This window comes from Myodes glareolus, chromosome 20, assembly GCF_982192425.1.
Source record: "Myodes glareolus chromosome 20, mMyoGla1.1, whole genome shotgun sequence".
Lineage (NCBI taxonomy): Eukaryota > Metazoa > Chordata > Mammalia > Rodentia > Cricetidae > Myodes > Myodes glareolus.
The window spans coordinates 6769144-6786352 of NC_142045.1; the positions used below are offsets into that span (position 1 = coordinate 6769144).

The following is a 17209-nucleotide window of genomic DNA, read 5'->3' on the forward strand; positions in this document are numbered from 1 at the left end:
ACTGGTGGGATCTCATGAGAGTCTGCCCCAAGGGGAGATATTCATTATGTGTGATCCAGAGATAAGGTCTGATGTTGTGAGCCACCTTCTGCTGAAGCTGAGAAGTGAAAGGAACATTGACCCTCACAGAATCACGCACCATGGATCCCTAGGAGAACGTTTTCAGAAGGAAGTTTCAGGATTTATTGGAAAAGTTCTTTATGCCTCCCTTCCACCAGCCACTTGAAAGGCAAGAATCCCCTTAGTCCAATAAAGTTCTAATAAGATATTTGTGATATAGGGCTCATATGTCATTACCAAATATTTGCATTTCCAAAAGTAATTTCTAAAAACCTTACAGTAGGAAATTTAACATGACATTGCATTAGTTTTAGAGCCTTCTGTTTCCTGAACAAATAAAGCAAGGAATATGTTAAAGTGACATAAACCAGTCCAAAGAGCAACTCCAGCGAGAGAAATGGAGAGCCATTAACAGGACCCCTTGGCCTGGCACACGCCTTTTATCCCAGCACTTGGGAGGCAGAGGCAGGTAGATCTCAGTGAGTTTGAGGCCATCTGGTCTACAAAGCATGTTCTGGGACAGCCAGGACTGTTACACAGAGAAACCCTGTCTTGAAAAATGAAAACAAAAACAATAAAACAAAAAGAGGGCGGCTTAGTCCACACCATCCGTATCCAACAGTTCCTGTGTGGCAGGCCCTCAGGAACTGAGCTGAACTGAATCACACACCTTTTAAAATAAGAAGCAAATGTTCAGTCTTCCCTTGGGATGTTTGCATTTCCATTTGACTTTGTTATTAAAGTACAGTTTAATTCAGCACGAGAATGTTTTGAATGGCAGATGGACAGAGGAAACTTTGGGCCGCAGCAAAGCTCGGGGGCAGCATCTGCTTGCCATACGTAAAGCCCGGGGTTTGAGCCCCAGCTTCAAAAAAGAGAGAAAGGAAGGAAATTTCCAATTCATGGTCCAAGCCTAACAGGTCTTATGTGATAAAAATTTTAAAAAAAATTGATCCCTATCTCCAAAAGGGGGGATGTTTCCAATTTATTGCCTAGGCATAGTCCTAAAAGGTCATTTTAGGTGACAAAATTAAAAGGAAATGTGAATTCCTGTAACTTACTATGTACTTACTTCAAAGTACAGTGTTGCATGAATCTAACATTCTCATGGAAACATTTTGAAGGACTTTTATCTAAATCTGATTCGTGCAGAAAGATTGTTTCCAAAAATAAAATCAGAAAATACTATGACAAACAGTGAAGACTAAATAAGGAAGGAGTCCTTTGTGTTGCCATGACACATACCCCTGGAACCATGGGTATGGGCATCCTGTGATTCATGTGATCCAGTGCTGAGTACCTGTTACAGGTGAGGCACAACCTGTGCTCTGGATAAGAGACTCCCTGTGATCAGGCTTTTGTGTTACTAAGTGTCCATCCTAACCAGGATAAGTGACTTAACTTCAGGGTCAGTGTCCTTAGCTTCCGGTTAAGGATATCCAGATGATGTCATTGCCACTACTATGGCAGTACCTAACTGGGAACTAGACTGGGCTAGTGCCAGGCATCATAATGTTCTGTGTGTATTAAGTCACTTCATCTTCACAGCAATCCAGTGGAGCAGGTTACTGTCATGGATGGCGTCATCTTCTCTTGAGAAGCTGAGCCTCAGTGAACTTAGGTCATTTGTCTATGGCCATTCAGCTCTATGGTGATGGAGCTGGGGTGCAAATGGCTCAGTGTATCTCTGCTTAGGCAGTGACAGTTTTAAATAAGATTCAGGAGCTCTCCTGGGTCCCCAGACCTCTTCAGGGGTCCCACAAGGTGAATACTGCATTCATAACAGAATAATAAAGATAATGTTTGGTTTCTCTCTCTCTCTCTCTCTCTCTCTCTCTCTCTCTCTCGTGTGTATGGTGAAACTTTTCAGAATCTGTATGTGTTCTGAGAATGAATGCAGAAACAGAAAGAAGAATTCAGCTGTCTTCTATCAAACTAAACACTGCAGAGATGTACTGAAATGCAAAGCATGCTATGCTCCTGCCAACATTTTCCATTTTATAAATATTATTTGTTTACAAGTTATTATTATTCATAAGTCAACATTAGTATTTAAGTGACTTCACTTTCCATCTATTAATAAATAAATTTTTGTTTCATTTTTATTGTGACAAGTATCTATGGAAAGGAAAGAATCCATATATAAAGGAACAAAAGTTCCTTTTTGTTTGTTTTTGAGACAGGGTATCACTGTATAACCGTGGCTGTCCTGGAACTATGTAGACCAGGTTGGCCTGGAACTTACAGAGTTCCATCTTCCTATGCTTCCTGAATGCTAGGACTAAAGACTTCCACCACCTTGTGTGGCTCAAAGGCTCTTTTAAAGTCCTCAGTGCTTTATAAGGAGTTTAAAAGTTTAAAGAGGTTCTAAGACCCAAGTCCTTGAGAGGAGCAGCAGTGGCCTTGGAGTCGGATGCATCTCTGTTTGAGGCTTGTCATGTCAATGTCACTTCAATGTCACGTCAATTGACACATCAATGTCATGTCAATGTCACGTCAATGTCACGTCATCACTTGGGTGCTAGCATGCCAACAGCTTCAGTGACTGGGAATGAAGCAGACCAGAATGTGTGTATCTTCCCTGAAGAGTGAGCTCTCCGTGTTACCCACAGGTGATGGAGTTTTACTGCCAGTCCTGTGAGACGGCCATGTGTCGGGAGTGCACCGAGGGGGAGCATGCGGAGCACCCCACAGTGCCGCTGAAGGACGTGGTGGAGCAGCACAAGGCCTCACTTCAGGTCCAGCTGGATGCGGTCAACAAAAGGTGCCATGCCCCTACAGACTCTCCACCCCTTGTGAGGCCTGGCCTCCACACCTGGTGTTTGAGATGCTAGGATCATGCCAGCCTGTATATATAACTCCGTATGTTCTACATTCTTCTTGATCATGAGATCTCAGAACCTCCTGCCTGAAACCAGAACCGAGATTTTCCTTGCTTCCAGACCTGTGGTGGTGGCTGGGATGGTTCTGTGCATGAGCCCCGTCCAGTGGTGCCGAGCAGTGGTCGCTCAGTTTTCCTAGTGTGTTTGTTTTCAGGGTTTCTTTTCCCCTTTGGCATGGACACAAATAAAAGCAGTACCTGTGTCTTGTATGAGAGATATCGACTGAAAAGAAGACGTTAACAACCAGTTGAAAGACAGACAAAGTAGTCAGTAGTCCTACTGATAGTCAGGAGTCCCAGCGAGAATAGGATCTTTTTTCAATGTCACCTAAAGGGACTTGAAAATATACAGGACGTTCTCCAGATACTCTGAGTTCAGCAAGTTTATGTGACTGGGAAAAAAAAGATAAAGCTAGACATTTAGAATACAGTGGTTCTCAACCACAGGCAATTCAGACCCCCACCCCCACCCAGAACACTTGAGAATACTTACAGGCATTTTTGGGGTCCTAGCAGTGGTGGGGTGAGAGTATGCTGTTGACACTGGGTAGAGGAGAGAACACTGTTAGACATCCTACATGCACAAGGCAGGCTTCTACTGCAAAGTCTATCACACCATCAATAGTTAACGTAGGTGGCTGAAGTTGATAGAAAGAGCTGTGACCCCGAAAGTCTCGTTCGTTCGTTCTATTGCTCTTTAAAGATGCTGAGAAGCGACTTTAAAAGGGGCATTTCGCTTTTGGAGAAACGGAAAGGTGTAGGTAGACTTTGGAACACTTCTGGGTGGATGTTAATGATCCTTAATGACTCTCCTGTCTCTCAGACTCCCAGAAATAGATTCCGCCCTTCAGTTCATCTCAGAAATCATCCATCAGTTAACCAACCAAAAGGCCAGCATTGTAGACGACATCCACTCCACCTTTGATGAGCTGCAGAAGACTTTAAACGTTCGCAAGAGCGTCCTGCTGATGGAGCTCGAGGTCAACTATGGCCTCAAACACAAAGTAAGACTCTGCTGTCCCCAGGTTTCCTCTAAGGGGCGTGACACCGGAGCCATTCTGTTCACAGCCGAGGTGGCGGGGACCCACATAGGTCTTTAATGTCACCGCTGTACAGTGAACTCTGGCTTTCATTTAGTACAACACCCCCCCCCCCCGCCCCCCAACTTCCGTTTTTCTTTTGGAGAAGCTGGGATTCTGTGACAATCCACAGTCTGACCAGAGAGGTGGCACATGGTGTTTTCAGGTCTTAGAGTTGCCTGGAATGTTTTTCCTCCCGTAATTATAATGTGGGCGAGCCTCTTAATTGCCCTCACCCACACTAACCTGTTCCTCCACTTCAAAGCGAACCCTGGCTGTAGTCTTTGTTTGGCTCTGCCAGGGAGGAGAGCTTCTGCTCTTCACGTGTGGAGACTTCTCCAATGGTTGGTTTTTGTTCCTTGAGGTAGTGATCAGGCAGCTCTGAACGGTAGGGAAAGTCACGGAGTAAAGACTGTTTCACATCAAGCAGACAATTTGTGTCTCACACTGGGGGTAGCGACCTTTCTGCCTCGCCTTATGTAAACAGATGACCCAAGAAACGCACGTGTGGGTGATGAGGCAGGGAGAGGAGGAAGGAAAACCTCCAGAAGGCACTGGCAACACGATTTAACATTTCTCCTGAGTTCACTGGGTTAAATGGAATGCAACTGGTTCGGAGCCACCTGAGTGGGCGGTGCTTGTGGGCGGAGGGCTCTGCCCCAGCTCCTGGCAAGTGTCCCAGAGGAAGTGCTCATTGCTTCTGTGTGCTTGGCAGGTGCTGCAGTCCCAGCTGGATACCCTTCTCCAAGGCCAGGAAAGCATCAAGAGCTGCAGCAACTTCACGGCGCAGGCTCTCAACCATGGCACGGAAACCGAGGTGCTGCTAGTGAAGAAACAGATGAGCGAGAAGCTAAACGAACTGGCGGACCAAGACTTCCCTCTGCACCCGCGCGAGAATGACCAGCTGGATTTCATCGTGGAAACCGAGGGACTGAAGAAGTCCATCCACAACCTGGGGACCATCCTCACCACGAACGCTGTCGCTTCAGAGACGGTGGCCACGGGTGAGGGGCTTCGGCAGACCATCATCGGGCAGCCCATGTCCGTTACCATAACCACCAAGGACAAGGACGGAGAGCTGTGCAAGACAGGTAACGCATACCTCACCGCCGAGCTCAGCACCCCCGACGGCAGCGTGGCAGACGGCGAGATCCTGGACAACAAGAACGGCACCTACGAGTTCCTGTACACTGTGCAGAAGGAGGGGGACTTCACCCTGTCCCTCAGGCTCTACGACCAGCACATCCGTGGCAGCCCCTTTAAACTCAAGGTCATCCGCTCAGCCGACGTGTCCCCCACCACCGAGGGCGTGAAGCGACGCGTCAAGTCCCCCGGGAGCGGTCACGTCAAGCAGAAGGCTGTGAAGCGACCCGCCAGCATGTACAGCACCGGCAAGAGAAAAGAGAACCCCATTGAGGACGACCTGATCTTTCGAGTGGGTAAGCAGTGGGTGCCCTACCTGGACTGGGGTTGGGGAGCCATGACAAGCATTCCTGCCAACAGGAATTCTACATTTTGGAGCAGGTGGGGAGCTTCTAGTTTTGTTAGGCTAGCATAATTATGCAGACTCTTTGCAAATGTGTCTTTTTCCACCCCTCGCATTCCGCTCATCTTCTTTCTCCTCCTATCCCCTCCGCCTTCTTCTTTTTAAGAGATAAGTACTGCCAGTAAGAAACTGAAAATAAGCCAAAAGAAAAATAGAGAATCCCCAACATTCAGAACCCGACGTTTTAAAGGATTTTCAGAACCCTACTCCCTTTGCTGGGAGTGTCTTTGGAGAACTCCTGCCTAACCAAAGAAACCTTGCCTCAGGCAAATACTTGTATTTCTGTGAAATCTGTGGGCTTGGGCAGTGGCAGTCCCACAAAAGGAGTTCTAATACCTGTCTCGACTCCTGCAAGGAGTGAGAAACCTGTGGGGACCAGATGTGCAGGGCGCGCTGTGGGGCCAGCCCCTAAGACCGCAGGGTGGAGACGGAAGTGGGGTTGGGGATGAAGCCAGAAGGTGTAGTGTAGCATGACCTCAGAGATGGGAATGCAGAGTTGCCCCTCCCTCTGATTTATTGCCGGTCATTATTTACTTACCTTTGTTTTAACTGCTTGCTTTCTCCAGAGAAAGCAACCTAAACATAACACCCCACCCTCCCCACCTCCCCACCCCCTACTTCCCCCACCCCCGCAAAGGGCTCAGTTCCTTCTTAAGGAAAGTAAAAGCTTGTATCTTGTTTCAAAAAGTACCTGCCGCCTGCCTCATTCCCCCTGTGGTGTCCTTACCTGCAGCGCACTTCATTCCCCTGTGGTGTCTTTCCCTGCAGCCTGCCTCATTCCCCTGTGGAGTCTTTACCTGTAGCCTGCCTCATTCCCCTGCAGTGTCTACATCCCAGTGCCTAAGAGTGCCGGACAGTTTAACTGGCACTCCTAGAAGGGAAACAGATTTTTCTACCACAGAACTTCCCAGGATGGCAATCTGCTGTTATACACTGTGCGCTGTGGGAGCAAAGGGATTGAAAACACCGGCCAACTTTTCTCATCTGTTTTCCATGGACCATCTTGGGAAACTAAGGTTCCCTGGAGTCTCTGTGGGCTGAATTGTTCAGTTAGCACTCTGAATCCTGGACAGGACTCTGCTGTGGAACAACATGTAGCCTGTCTGTTCAGAGCATTCCTTTCTTGGTCACCTGTGCGTACAGGGAACAAGCTGGGACAGACACAGGGCTGGATACCGCCAATCTAGTTTCTCCACGTATGCCATGGGCATATCTTTCTGCTTTCCCCAACTTCAGCTTCCATATTTATAAAATGCAAAATTGTCGTCCAGATTCTTCCATATTGTCACAATCATGGGGGAGAGACTCTTTGACCTACCAGTTTTATTTCCTTTTGGGAAATCTTACTGGTAGTTCTGGACTATATTAGCTCCATTTTTAAATATATGAGGAACTTTCGTACTGTTTACATAGTGGCTACAAGTGCAAATTCTTCTCAGCACTGGTAAGGCTTCCCTTTATCCAGATCCTCAACAACATTTAGCTTGTGTGTACCAGAAGAGGGCACCAGATCTTATTATAGATGGTTGTGATCCACCATGTGGATGCTGGGAATTGAAAGAGCAGCCAGTGCTCTTCACCTCAGAGCCATCTCTCCAGCCCCCACATTGTATTATTGTTATTATTACTATTACTATTACTATTATTATTACTATTATTTTCGTGTGTGTGATGTGGGGAGCGGGCACAAGTGCCTCAGCATGCATGTGGAGATCGGAGAACAGTTCGTGGTTTGTTCTCTCCCTCCTCTATATGAGTTCTGACCATCCAACTCGGACCACTAGGTCTATCCGATAAATCTTTACCTGCTGCGCCATCTCACTGACCCCAGTTTGTCTTCTCACCATAGTTGTTTGGAGCCAGATGTACTGGCATACCGCTATAATTCCAGCATTTTAGAGTTCAATGCTGAAAGATTGAGAGTTCGAGACCAACCTGGATTACATGAGCAATCATTCTCTTAATTTCTTTTTATATGAGCCTAACAAAATTGGTAACAAAGGCAAAAACATTAAACTAGAAAGCTTCTGTTTAACAAGACAATCACCAGAGTGAAGGGATAAAATAAAAAAGATTATGAAATATTTGAGTTCCTTATATATTTTGGATATTAACGCATTAGTAGGTATATGGTTGGCATCAATTTTCTTCCATTCTGTTTTGCTTTGTTGTTGGTGCGTTAGGCTCACACCTAAAAGAACCTTTGCTCAAACCAGGGTTGTGAACTTCCCCCTGTGCCTCTTCCAGGGGAGTTTGCAGCTTCACATCCTTGGCTTGGAGTCTTTAACCCAGTTTCAGTTGCTCTTTGTGTTTGGTATGAGGTCAGCATCTAATAATCTTCGTGTTGATATCTGGATTTCCCAGCTCCATTTGCTGAAGGGATTCTTCTGTCCCCTTCGTCCGTTCTTTGTCACAAACCAATTAACCATCAGTGTGTGGTTTTATTTCTGAGCACTCTGTTCTTTGTCTGCTCTGTTGAGGTTTTGTTTGTTTCTCCGACAGGGTCTCCCTGTGTATAACTGGGCAGCCCAGGCTTGACTTAAACTCTAGATTCTCCTGCCTTGGACTGACAAATCATGGATTGCCGATGTGTGCCACGATGCCCTCTGGACCCTGTATTCCAGCAATATATGTGTGGTTTTTTTATCCTAATATTATTCTTGTTTTGTCCAAATAACTTTGAAGTAGATGCTGCAGTCAGATAATGTAATGCCTCTGGCTTTGTTCTATTTCCTCAAAATTGCGTTAGCTTTTTGGAGTTTCTGTGGTTACATATGAATTTTAGCATTGCTCTTCTGACTTCAGTGGAAATGTTATTGGAATTTTGGTAAGGATCACATTGAATTTGCAGATTGCTTTGGAGAGTAGGGACATTTTACCAATATGTATTCTAGTCTATAAATACAGAATATCTTTTCACTTATTAATAGCTTCTGAAGTTCTTTCATGAATGTTTCTTGGTGTTCAATGCTCAGACCTTTCATGTTATTCGTTTAAAAAAAAAATCCCTAGAATTTTTGTTGTTGTTTTAATTCTTTAACTTCATGTCCTAATCCAGTAAGAGTCGGCACTCATGATCCAGTAATGAAGCTTAAAAAACAAGCAAACAAACAAAAACACTTAGGGCCCCGGCACCTGGCAGGCTTGATGCTAAGTAATGGGCATATCACAGAGATGAAAGAAACGTGATCTCCTTCCTGGCGGAGCTTATGATTGTGTGTGACAGATGCACGATCGGCTCGGCCAGACACCGAGAATGAGTGGTGGGAAAGCTGCAGTAGTAAGGGGTTTGGGCCAGAACTTAATAGGACTTACTCAAGCCTGCAGATGGAAACAGGGGGTTTTGGGACAGCCAGGGCTAACTACTGGTACCCTGTCTTGATCCCCACCCCCTGAATAAGCAAGCACACACGCACACATACATACATACACAAAACAAACGAACACTAGTTAATGATTAGAAGCAGGAGAAGAAAGCAAGTATTTTTTGAGTCAGGTACTGTGCTGTGTGTCATTTTACCTAAAGTAATATTTCAGTTCTGATAACTCTGCAGTATATGATATAATATGTGTGTGTGTATAATATGTTATATAATATATAAAATACTAATAATATATATATGATATTATGTATGCTGGAGGCTGCTAGTGCTAGCTTACTCAATAGCTCCATGATATTAACTTGAAATCACCAAGGATCATTTATACTTTGGAAGTGGGCGAATGCCACAGATCAGAGCTCCTTCCCCAGCTCCTCAGTCCTACTCCTCAACAGTCATATTACTGAGACAAAATCTAACTATCTTTACCACAGAAGGAACACATTCTTAAAGAAATGAAAGCTCTGCCTTTAATCACTCCTTAACTCCTGTGGTTTTCCAAACTTGAGCAATGCGGTACCTCCCATGCCTGACAACTTAATTGATGCCCAAGTGAATATAATACAAGTGAATTGTAGTGTCTCTCACATGTTGTATGGGAAAATAGTTCAGGAGCTCAGACCCCTGCTGAGAATAGTTCCTGCAAATCCAGCAGTTACTCTCTGAGTTTGTTGGTTAGGAGTTATGAGCAGGTGCAGTCAGCTACCAAGAGCATCATTGAACAAAGGGGGAGTGGAAGATGTGGGAGGGAGGGAAAGAATCACTACTGAATTGTTTCAAAATATGTAATGCATACACCATACCTCAGTGAGTTGCTAGGAAATTGAATGAAGCCCTCCGGTGCCCTCTGGAGCATGCCATTTTAAAAGGATGTGTGAGGTTGAAGAAGCAGTCCACGTCAGAGCGTTCTTCAGGCTCTGGAATTGGTCCACCAGCATATAGAAAAGAAAAGGTATACAGACTAGAATAGCACTAGGTAGCGTGTGCTTAAACAGTTCATAGGGATATATGACAGTATAACACGTCCCTCTGCTCGCCTCACCTCTGTAAGCCACCACTCTCTTCCTTAAAGTGGTGAGGGAGGTCCAGTTAATGAGCTCATTGTAAGATCCCTCCCTCGGTCCCTGGAGAATCTCATCCTCAGGAACTCTCCCTTTCTTTCATGTGGAAACAGTTGCAGTGTGCAGTTACTGTATTTGCTACGTACTAGGCACTGTGCTGTGTGTTCACCAGCTTTCTGTGCCTATCGTAAACACCTTGAGATGTTAAGTAAAAAGAGAAGAGCTTTCTTGGGCTCACAGTTTTGGAGGCTCCAGTAAATGATTGGTTGGTCCCATGGCTTTGGGGCCTTTGATGAGGCAGTGCCTCGTGTTGGTGTTGTGGCATACCTGATGACGTGACAGGCTTACCTCATGGGAAGCAGAGTCAGGGAGAGTCAAGGAATTAAAGTCTCTCACTTTTACAACTGAATTTAGGTTTCAGTTCTCTGGGAGGGAAAAAACAGGCGTCTCTCCAAACAAAAGTTGTTTTTCCCACAACATCCTTGCATTCAGGGATGAGGGAAAGAACACTAACCAGGCCTAATGCAGCCTCACAATATCTCAAGGGCAAGCTCTGCAGCCCCTTCTGGGTTGTGTCCGGACTTGCCCAAGCGTGTGCAAGTATGTCCAAACATGGTAAGACGAAACCTCAGCCAATTAAAAGTACACTAGTGTGACTGCTGCTGGCTTAGCCAATGATGTTCAAGAGGAGCCAGCTGCCCCTGAGATTCCCTTAGCTGTGCTTAAAGGGAGCCTGCACGCTCCTCTCAGGGTGGCTACCATTTTGTACAGGTGTCGACCCTGCATACTGGAGTATTAATAAACACTCTCTGTTTTTGCATACTATTTGAGTCTGGGGTCTTCCTTCAGCATTTTCTTGAATCCTACATTAGTAGGCGCTGAAGGCCCCAAATCTTTCTCAAGGTTCTTCACCGATGACCTAACTATCTTCTACAAAGCCCTGCATCTTAATGGTTGAACCACCTCTCACTTAATGGTTGAACCACCCAGGGCTATAGACTGGGAACTAAGCCTTTAATACAGGAGCCTATGTGTGACATCCCAGCTCCCATCTTGAGCACTGTGTTAAAGTACAGCAGGGAACGGGGCAGATCTAAGTCCTTCACTGGGGGAGCTCATAGTGTAGAAAGGGATACAGTTAACCAGGCAAAATCATGATGGGGATACAGTTCTCTAGAGGATTTTAAGAGAAAATGTTGCTGCTATAAGGGCCAGCCTTCAGCAGCTCAGGAATTGAGGGGGAGCCACAGGGTCGATGGACTAATCACTCAGGTGACTTTTCTTTTCTTTTTTTCTGTCTTTCTTTCTTTTTTTGGGGGGGTTGTTTGTTTGTTTGGTTTTTTGTTTTTTGAGACAGGGTTTCTGTAGCTTCGAAGCCTGTCCTGGAACTAGTTTTTGTAAACCAGGCTGGCCTCGAACTCACAGAGATCCACCTGCCTCTGCCTCCCAAGTACTGGGATTAAAGGCATGCGCCCGCCACCGCCCAGCCCTCTGGGCCTGACGGAAAAGAGCACAGACACACACTGTCAGGATCCTTCTATCATCTATCTCTCTCTTCTCTGTATTTCTTTCCTTACCTCTATCCAAATGTGTGCCTTCTCTGTGTTATTAATCTTCCCTTACCTTTTCCCTAGTAAAATCTTTGAAGCAGTATAAAAATTACAGTGTGGTTACATTCTATTTTTCGAGTGGATAATTACAATGAATACATGTTAAAAACATGTTTCCCATTTCCCTTGCGTGATTAAACATTTTACATATTACAGGTGAAAAACAAACTACTCCCAAGACCTCGCATACATTCATACATTCATGTCCATGCAACTTATTATGGAATAACAGAGTGTAAGCAAGCAAAGTTGTTTTTTTTTTTTTTTCCTCAGTCAGTTCTTTCATTGGCAGGCTGCATTTTGCATTGACAAGGAAAGGGTCACCACTTCACTATTTATCTTAAGAGGTAATCTTATAAAAAATATTAAAAGAATCACAAATCTAAACTTTTATATATGAAAAACAGTCAGGTCTACTTTCAATCTTTCGGGTGCATACCTGTTCAGCAAGAGGCCTTTTTTTTTTTTTTTAATCAGGAAGCTGAAGGCAGAAATGGGTACAAGGAATTCATCATAACTTTTGATCACCAACCCATCCTAGCAGGAAAGACACATCAGCTAATAATAACCGGGCTGTCATTGTTCTTGGTTTTTGACCTCAATGAGTCCCTCACTTAACTATGTGCCTTTCGAAACTTTAAATTGTTCCCCAAGATTCTCTACCTCAAAGCCATTAACAAAAACATCTACATCTAAACGTAAGTCACTATTTAAATCTTTGTTGTAGCTATGATGTGCACCAAAACCCGTGGACACATCTCCCAACATTAAGATGAAAGATCTTTAGCTAGTTTCTGAGACGCAAATGTTTTTCTTAATTGTTAACCTAAGCCACAGTCTTTTATGTGCTCTATAGAAATGGTTCCTCCTAGCTGTGTGATACTTCCTGTTACTTTGTATCCTCTGCAACCCCTGCTTTATAGGGGATGGGGGCAACATATCCTGCCTTTACATCTATTAATTTTTCCCACTTAACTAACCTCTATCACAATCCCTTTACTCTATTTATTAGAGACTCTCGATCATCAGAATTCTATTTAAACTAACACTATTATTGTATAAAATAATTGCTTTAGTTAAACAGTACAGTTTAAGAGGAAATTATCTTCATAATAATCCACAGGTAAAAATGCCCCATAGAACGAGATTTTTCCTTGAGATAATCACACTACATTAAAGGTGGTGAAGATCCCCCCCACCCATTCACCACCATGCCAGATGCCAGAGAAAAATGGCGGCAGCAAAGGTGTAAAGGCACAGCAGTGACAAGAGGCCTTCTGCAGCCAAAGCCTTGCTGAGATTCACTAGTCAGTTGCTTCCTGGTGAGCCAATCAGGAAGCTCAATTACCACCTGCTGCTCCTCTCACATGGCCACTGGCAAAACAAGATCCACGTGAGCCAAAGAAAACTGGCATGTTAAAGTCTATAAAGAAACAACTTGGGGTTGAAGAGACAGCTGATGTGGCAAAGGACTGGGGTTCAGTTCCCAGTACCCACATAGGATGGCTCAGAACATCCAGTAACTTCTGCCCTGGGGGCCCTTTTTTGGCCTCTGTGCGCACCTGCACACATGTGCATACATGTGTGCTTATGCATATGTGTGTGTCATACACAGACAGACACACTCACATACATACAGATTATTATTATTTAGACAGGGCCTCACTATGTGTCCTTGAACTCATTATGTAGACCAGTCTTGCCTGGAACTCACAGATGCACAGATGTATCTGCCTCTACCTCCTGGGTGCTGGGGTTAAGGCATGTACCACCACAGCTGACAAAAAGAAAGGAAGGAAGGAAGGAAGGAAGGAAGGAAGGAAGGAAGGAAGAATGAAAAAAAGAAAGAAAGAAAGAAAGAAAGGAAGGAAGGAAGGAAGGAAGGAAGGAAGAATGAAAGAAAGAAAGGAAGGAAGGAAGGAAGGAAGGAAGAAAGGAAGAATGAAAGAAAGAAAGGAAGGAAGGAAGGAAGGAAGGAAGAAAGAAAGAAAGAAAGAAAGAAAGAAAGAAAGAAAGAAAAAGCGATTGCGCACGTGGGTGTATGGGGAAAATGCAGTTTCGTTCTTCCTTGTCTCTGATTACCTTCATCATATGTCCCGCTCCAACCTCCCTTATCTGCACAATAGATTCATGAGAGGAAATCTATAAGCAAGTGCTGTGCACATTTGCTGATCATTTTATGCAGCATGAGTTATAATTTACTGCTGGTCGTTAATAACTCATTCATGCGTTCGCTTACTTAGCAAGCATTCATTACACACCTGTGTGACTGAACATCCTGTGTCAGACATAGGCTTGCCTCAGCGACAAATCGGTGGATTCTTTCGCTCAGAGCATCTTGCACACTAGTTTGGGCAGAGGTAGGAGGAGGTACATAGTGCTGGTCCTGGGGATTTGGCTTAGGGGTTCATCTTCCGGACATTTGGAAGTGATCAGGGGGCACAGAGCTCAGAAGCTGCTGGCTTAAAGATTCCCCTTGTGATTCATAGGCTAGCTTAGCGTCCAGAAAAATGATAGCTTAATTATCTTAAGAGATTATTCCTAAATTATTTATAACTTCCTTAACATTCTGTTGATTATTTAGTAACCAGTGCAAGTAATTGTAAAAATGACCTTTAATTCACATTAATTTAGACAGGAAATGATTTGGTAAGCACTATCTATCTATCTATGTATTGTTTTACATATCTTTGTTGTGGAAGAACTCATTCTAATTCCCTATTTCCAGTGCTGTGTGTGTGTGTGTGTGTGTGTGTGTGTGTGTGTGTGTACACCTGTGTAGTCAAAGCTTGAGCCCAAGGTCTTGAATGTTAGGAAAGTGCTTTGTGTGTGCGTGTGTATGTGCGTGCACACACCTGTGTGGCACACTTGTGTTACCAAGGATTGAACCCAAGGTCTTGAACGCTAGGAAACTGCTCTGTGTGTGTGTGTGTGTGTGTGTGTGTGTATGCACACCTGTGTTACCAAGGATTGACCTAAGGCCTTGAACGCGAGGAAAGTGTCCTGTGTCTGAGCGGCACCTCAGACCCCTTCACTCAGTAGAATACTGCTGAAAGAAAGGAGAGTCTTGAGTGTAGACCAAACAGAATTTCCTAATAGGCTGGAAACATAAAGTGTGATCCCAAATACTTTCTAACTGCTGTAATTTCAACTTACTTTATCTTCATGATGAGCTGCTTTCCAAATACATGAGCATTCTAGCCCCACAACCCCACAGCATTGCTCAATATCTACTTCTGTTGCCAATAAGAAGTAATCAGCATCAATTGTCTTTCAAGAGGATGCTGGTGCCGTACTCTGAGCTTCAAGAAAAACGGTCATCTGACATTTCTTTGTTTATTTCTTCCTTTCTTTTTTGTGGGGTGGGGATGGGTCAAGACAGAGTTTCTTTGTGTAGCTTTTGAGCTTGTCCTGGAACTTGTTCTGTAGACCAGGCTGCCTTCAAACTCACAGAGATCCACCTACCTCTGCCTCCTGAGTACTGGGATTAAAGGTGTACACCACCACCACCCAGCCTAGCCATGTTTTCAAACACTGTTCAAGTAAGAGAAAGGAAGATGAGAATCTCAGCCAAGACAAGGATGCTCATAAAAACAAGGGCAGGACACAGCAGGGGCATGCGCAAGGTGGGGATGGTTGGTTTATAGCACCTGAAAAGGAGGGCAGGAGGAGATGGGTAGAAAATTATGAAATTTAAATGGTAATGTAATTTTGTTATTGTTGGGGTGGTGGTGGTGGTGGTGGTGTGTGTGTGTGTGTATGAGAGAGAGAGAGAGAGAGAGAGAGAGAGAGAGAGAGAGAGAGAGAGAGAGAAAGACATGCATGAGAATGTCAGAGGATAACTACTTTTAGGAAGCAACTTTCTCTTTCTTTTATGTGGGATGGGATTCAGGACAGGAACTCAGGCTTGCAAGTACATTGAGTGGTGATGGCTTTACCTGCTGAGGGACCTTGCTGAGCCTGCCAAACCTCTTTTCAGCTGTGTGCTTTGTTCCAATGCCCTGGTGACCCAGAGTTGGTGGCTTCCAAGCCTCTCATTCATTGCAGAAAGACAGAATCTTTCCACCCCAGGGTTCTGACTGGATTAACATGGAGTTTAACTAAACGTCTTCCTGCCTCCAAATGCAGTTATTTCTTGTTTCTACTGATGCTCAGAAACGTGGCCTCATTTTTGTATGGCACAAACATGTGCTGGTGTTTAGGGTGCCTGCATTTTCCTTTTTTCCAGCTCTTAAGCAAGTGGAATCTTTTTAACCAGACAGTGTTGACTCTCACTAACCCTGTTTTCCCCATTTCCTGCTGCCCGCCGAGTCTTCTAGAAACACAGTGGCTTTTGTGTTTAACAGAACAGACAGAAGGTTAAATGTAGGAGACCCACAGGTTGTATTCCTCCCTGCCTGAATCTGAAGGCCAGCAATCTACATTCATCTGTCTGCTCAGGTGTCTCTTAGCCACTCTCCCCTTGTATGCCCCGTCACCCACACACTCAAGGCCCTACAACACTGGGTGTCTTTGAGGTCATCTTTTGCTTTTGTTCCATTCCCAGTTATGAGGTTCTTGCTCTTTAAAGCAGTATAATTAATATTGTTATTATTATTATTATTATTATTATTATTATTATTATTATTATTAGTGTGTGTGTGTGATATGCCACTGCATGTGTGAGGACAACTTGTGTGTCTGTTTCCTCTTCCACCCTTACATGGTTCCGAGGGTTGAATCCCAGTTGCCAGGCTCCTGGGACTGACCTGAGACATCTCACCTGTGGGCCCCAAGACTCTTACTTTCAGATTGGTCACGATGTCTCTTCCCAACAACTTTATGCTTTTGTTTATAAACTTTTATTTATTTATTTATTTATTTTTTAATATATTTATATATTATGTATACAATATTCTTTCTGCATGTATGCCTGCAGGCCAGAAGAGGGCACCAGACCTCATTACAGATGGTTGTGAGCCACCATGTGGTTGCCGGGACTTGAACTCAGGACCTTTGGACAAGCAGGCAATGCCCTTAACCACTGAGCCATCTCTCCAGCCCTTGTTTATAAATTTTTTTAATGTATTTGTTTATTTTGGGGCAGGGACTGTCTGTCTCAAGTCATTCTCCTTCCTCACCCCGCCCTTGGATGTGTTGGGATGATAGGTGGATTTTTGAAAAACCAGGGGTTTGGGTTCTTACTTTTCTTCAAAGCACCAGCCTTACCATCTTTTAAAAAGATGCTTGCAAAGTGAACATTGTAGAGTTCTTTCTTTTCCTGTTCTTCAGTTCAGTATTCCTGTGTCCAGTTATTCGTACATCAGCAGGGAGCCCCAAACGAATCACATGTTCATTCGTTCTGTATTCATGCATTCCACAAAGATCCTAGACAAAGTGATACATCTGATGAAATGATGGTTTTCTTCATGATGCAGAACTTTATCTTTGGGGATCTGAATCTTGCAGCAATCACACACAGAAGACACAAACTTAAGGACTCCTAACGTTACAAGGATGGCCACTGGGGTCTGTTGAAAACCAGCTGATCCCAATTGTCTTGCCCAGACATTTTGTTGTTGATTTGCTCTGGAGTTTTATTCATCACCAGTT

At 44.3% G+C, this 17209-nt stretch overlaps 1 protein-coding gene across 5 annotated transcripts in view; it reads left to right on the forward strand.

Moving 5' to 3' along the window:
• Positions 1-17209, forward strand: part of Trim2 (tripartite motif containing 2) — a 139019-nt gene that overhangs the window by 100233 nt on the left and 21577 nt on the right. For all 5 annotated transcript variants that reach the window (XM_048424600.3, XM_085682525.2, XM_048424598.3 and 2 more), the window contains 3 exons: positions 2673-2824; positions 3765-3945; positions 4736-5459. In XM_048424600.3, the coding sequence (XP_048280557.1) occupies positions 2673-2824; positions 3765-3945; positions 4736-5459 (1057 nt within the window). The remainder of the gene's footprint in view (positions 1-2672; positions 2825-3764; positions 3946-4735; positions 5460-17209) is intronic.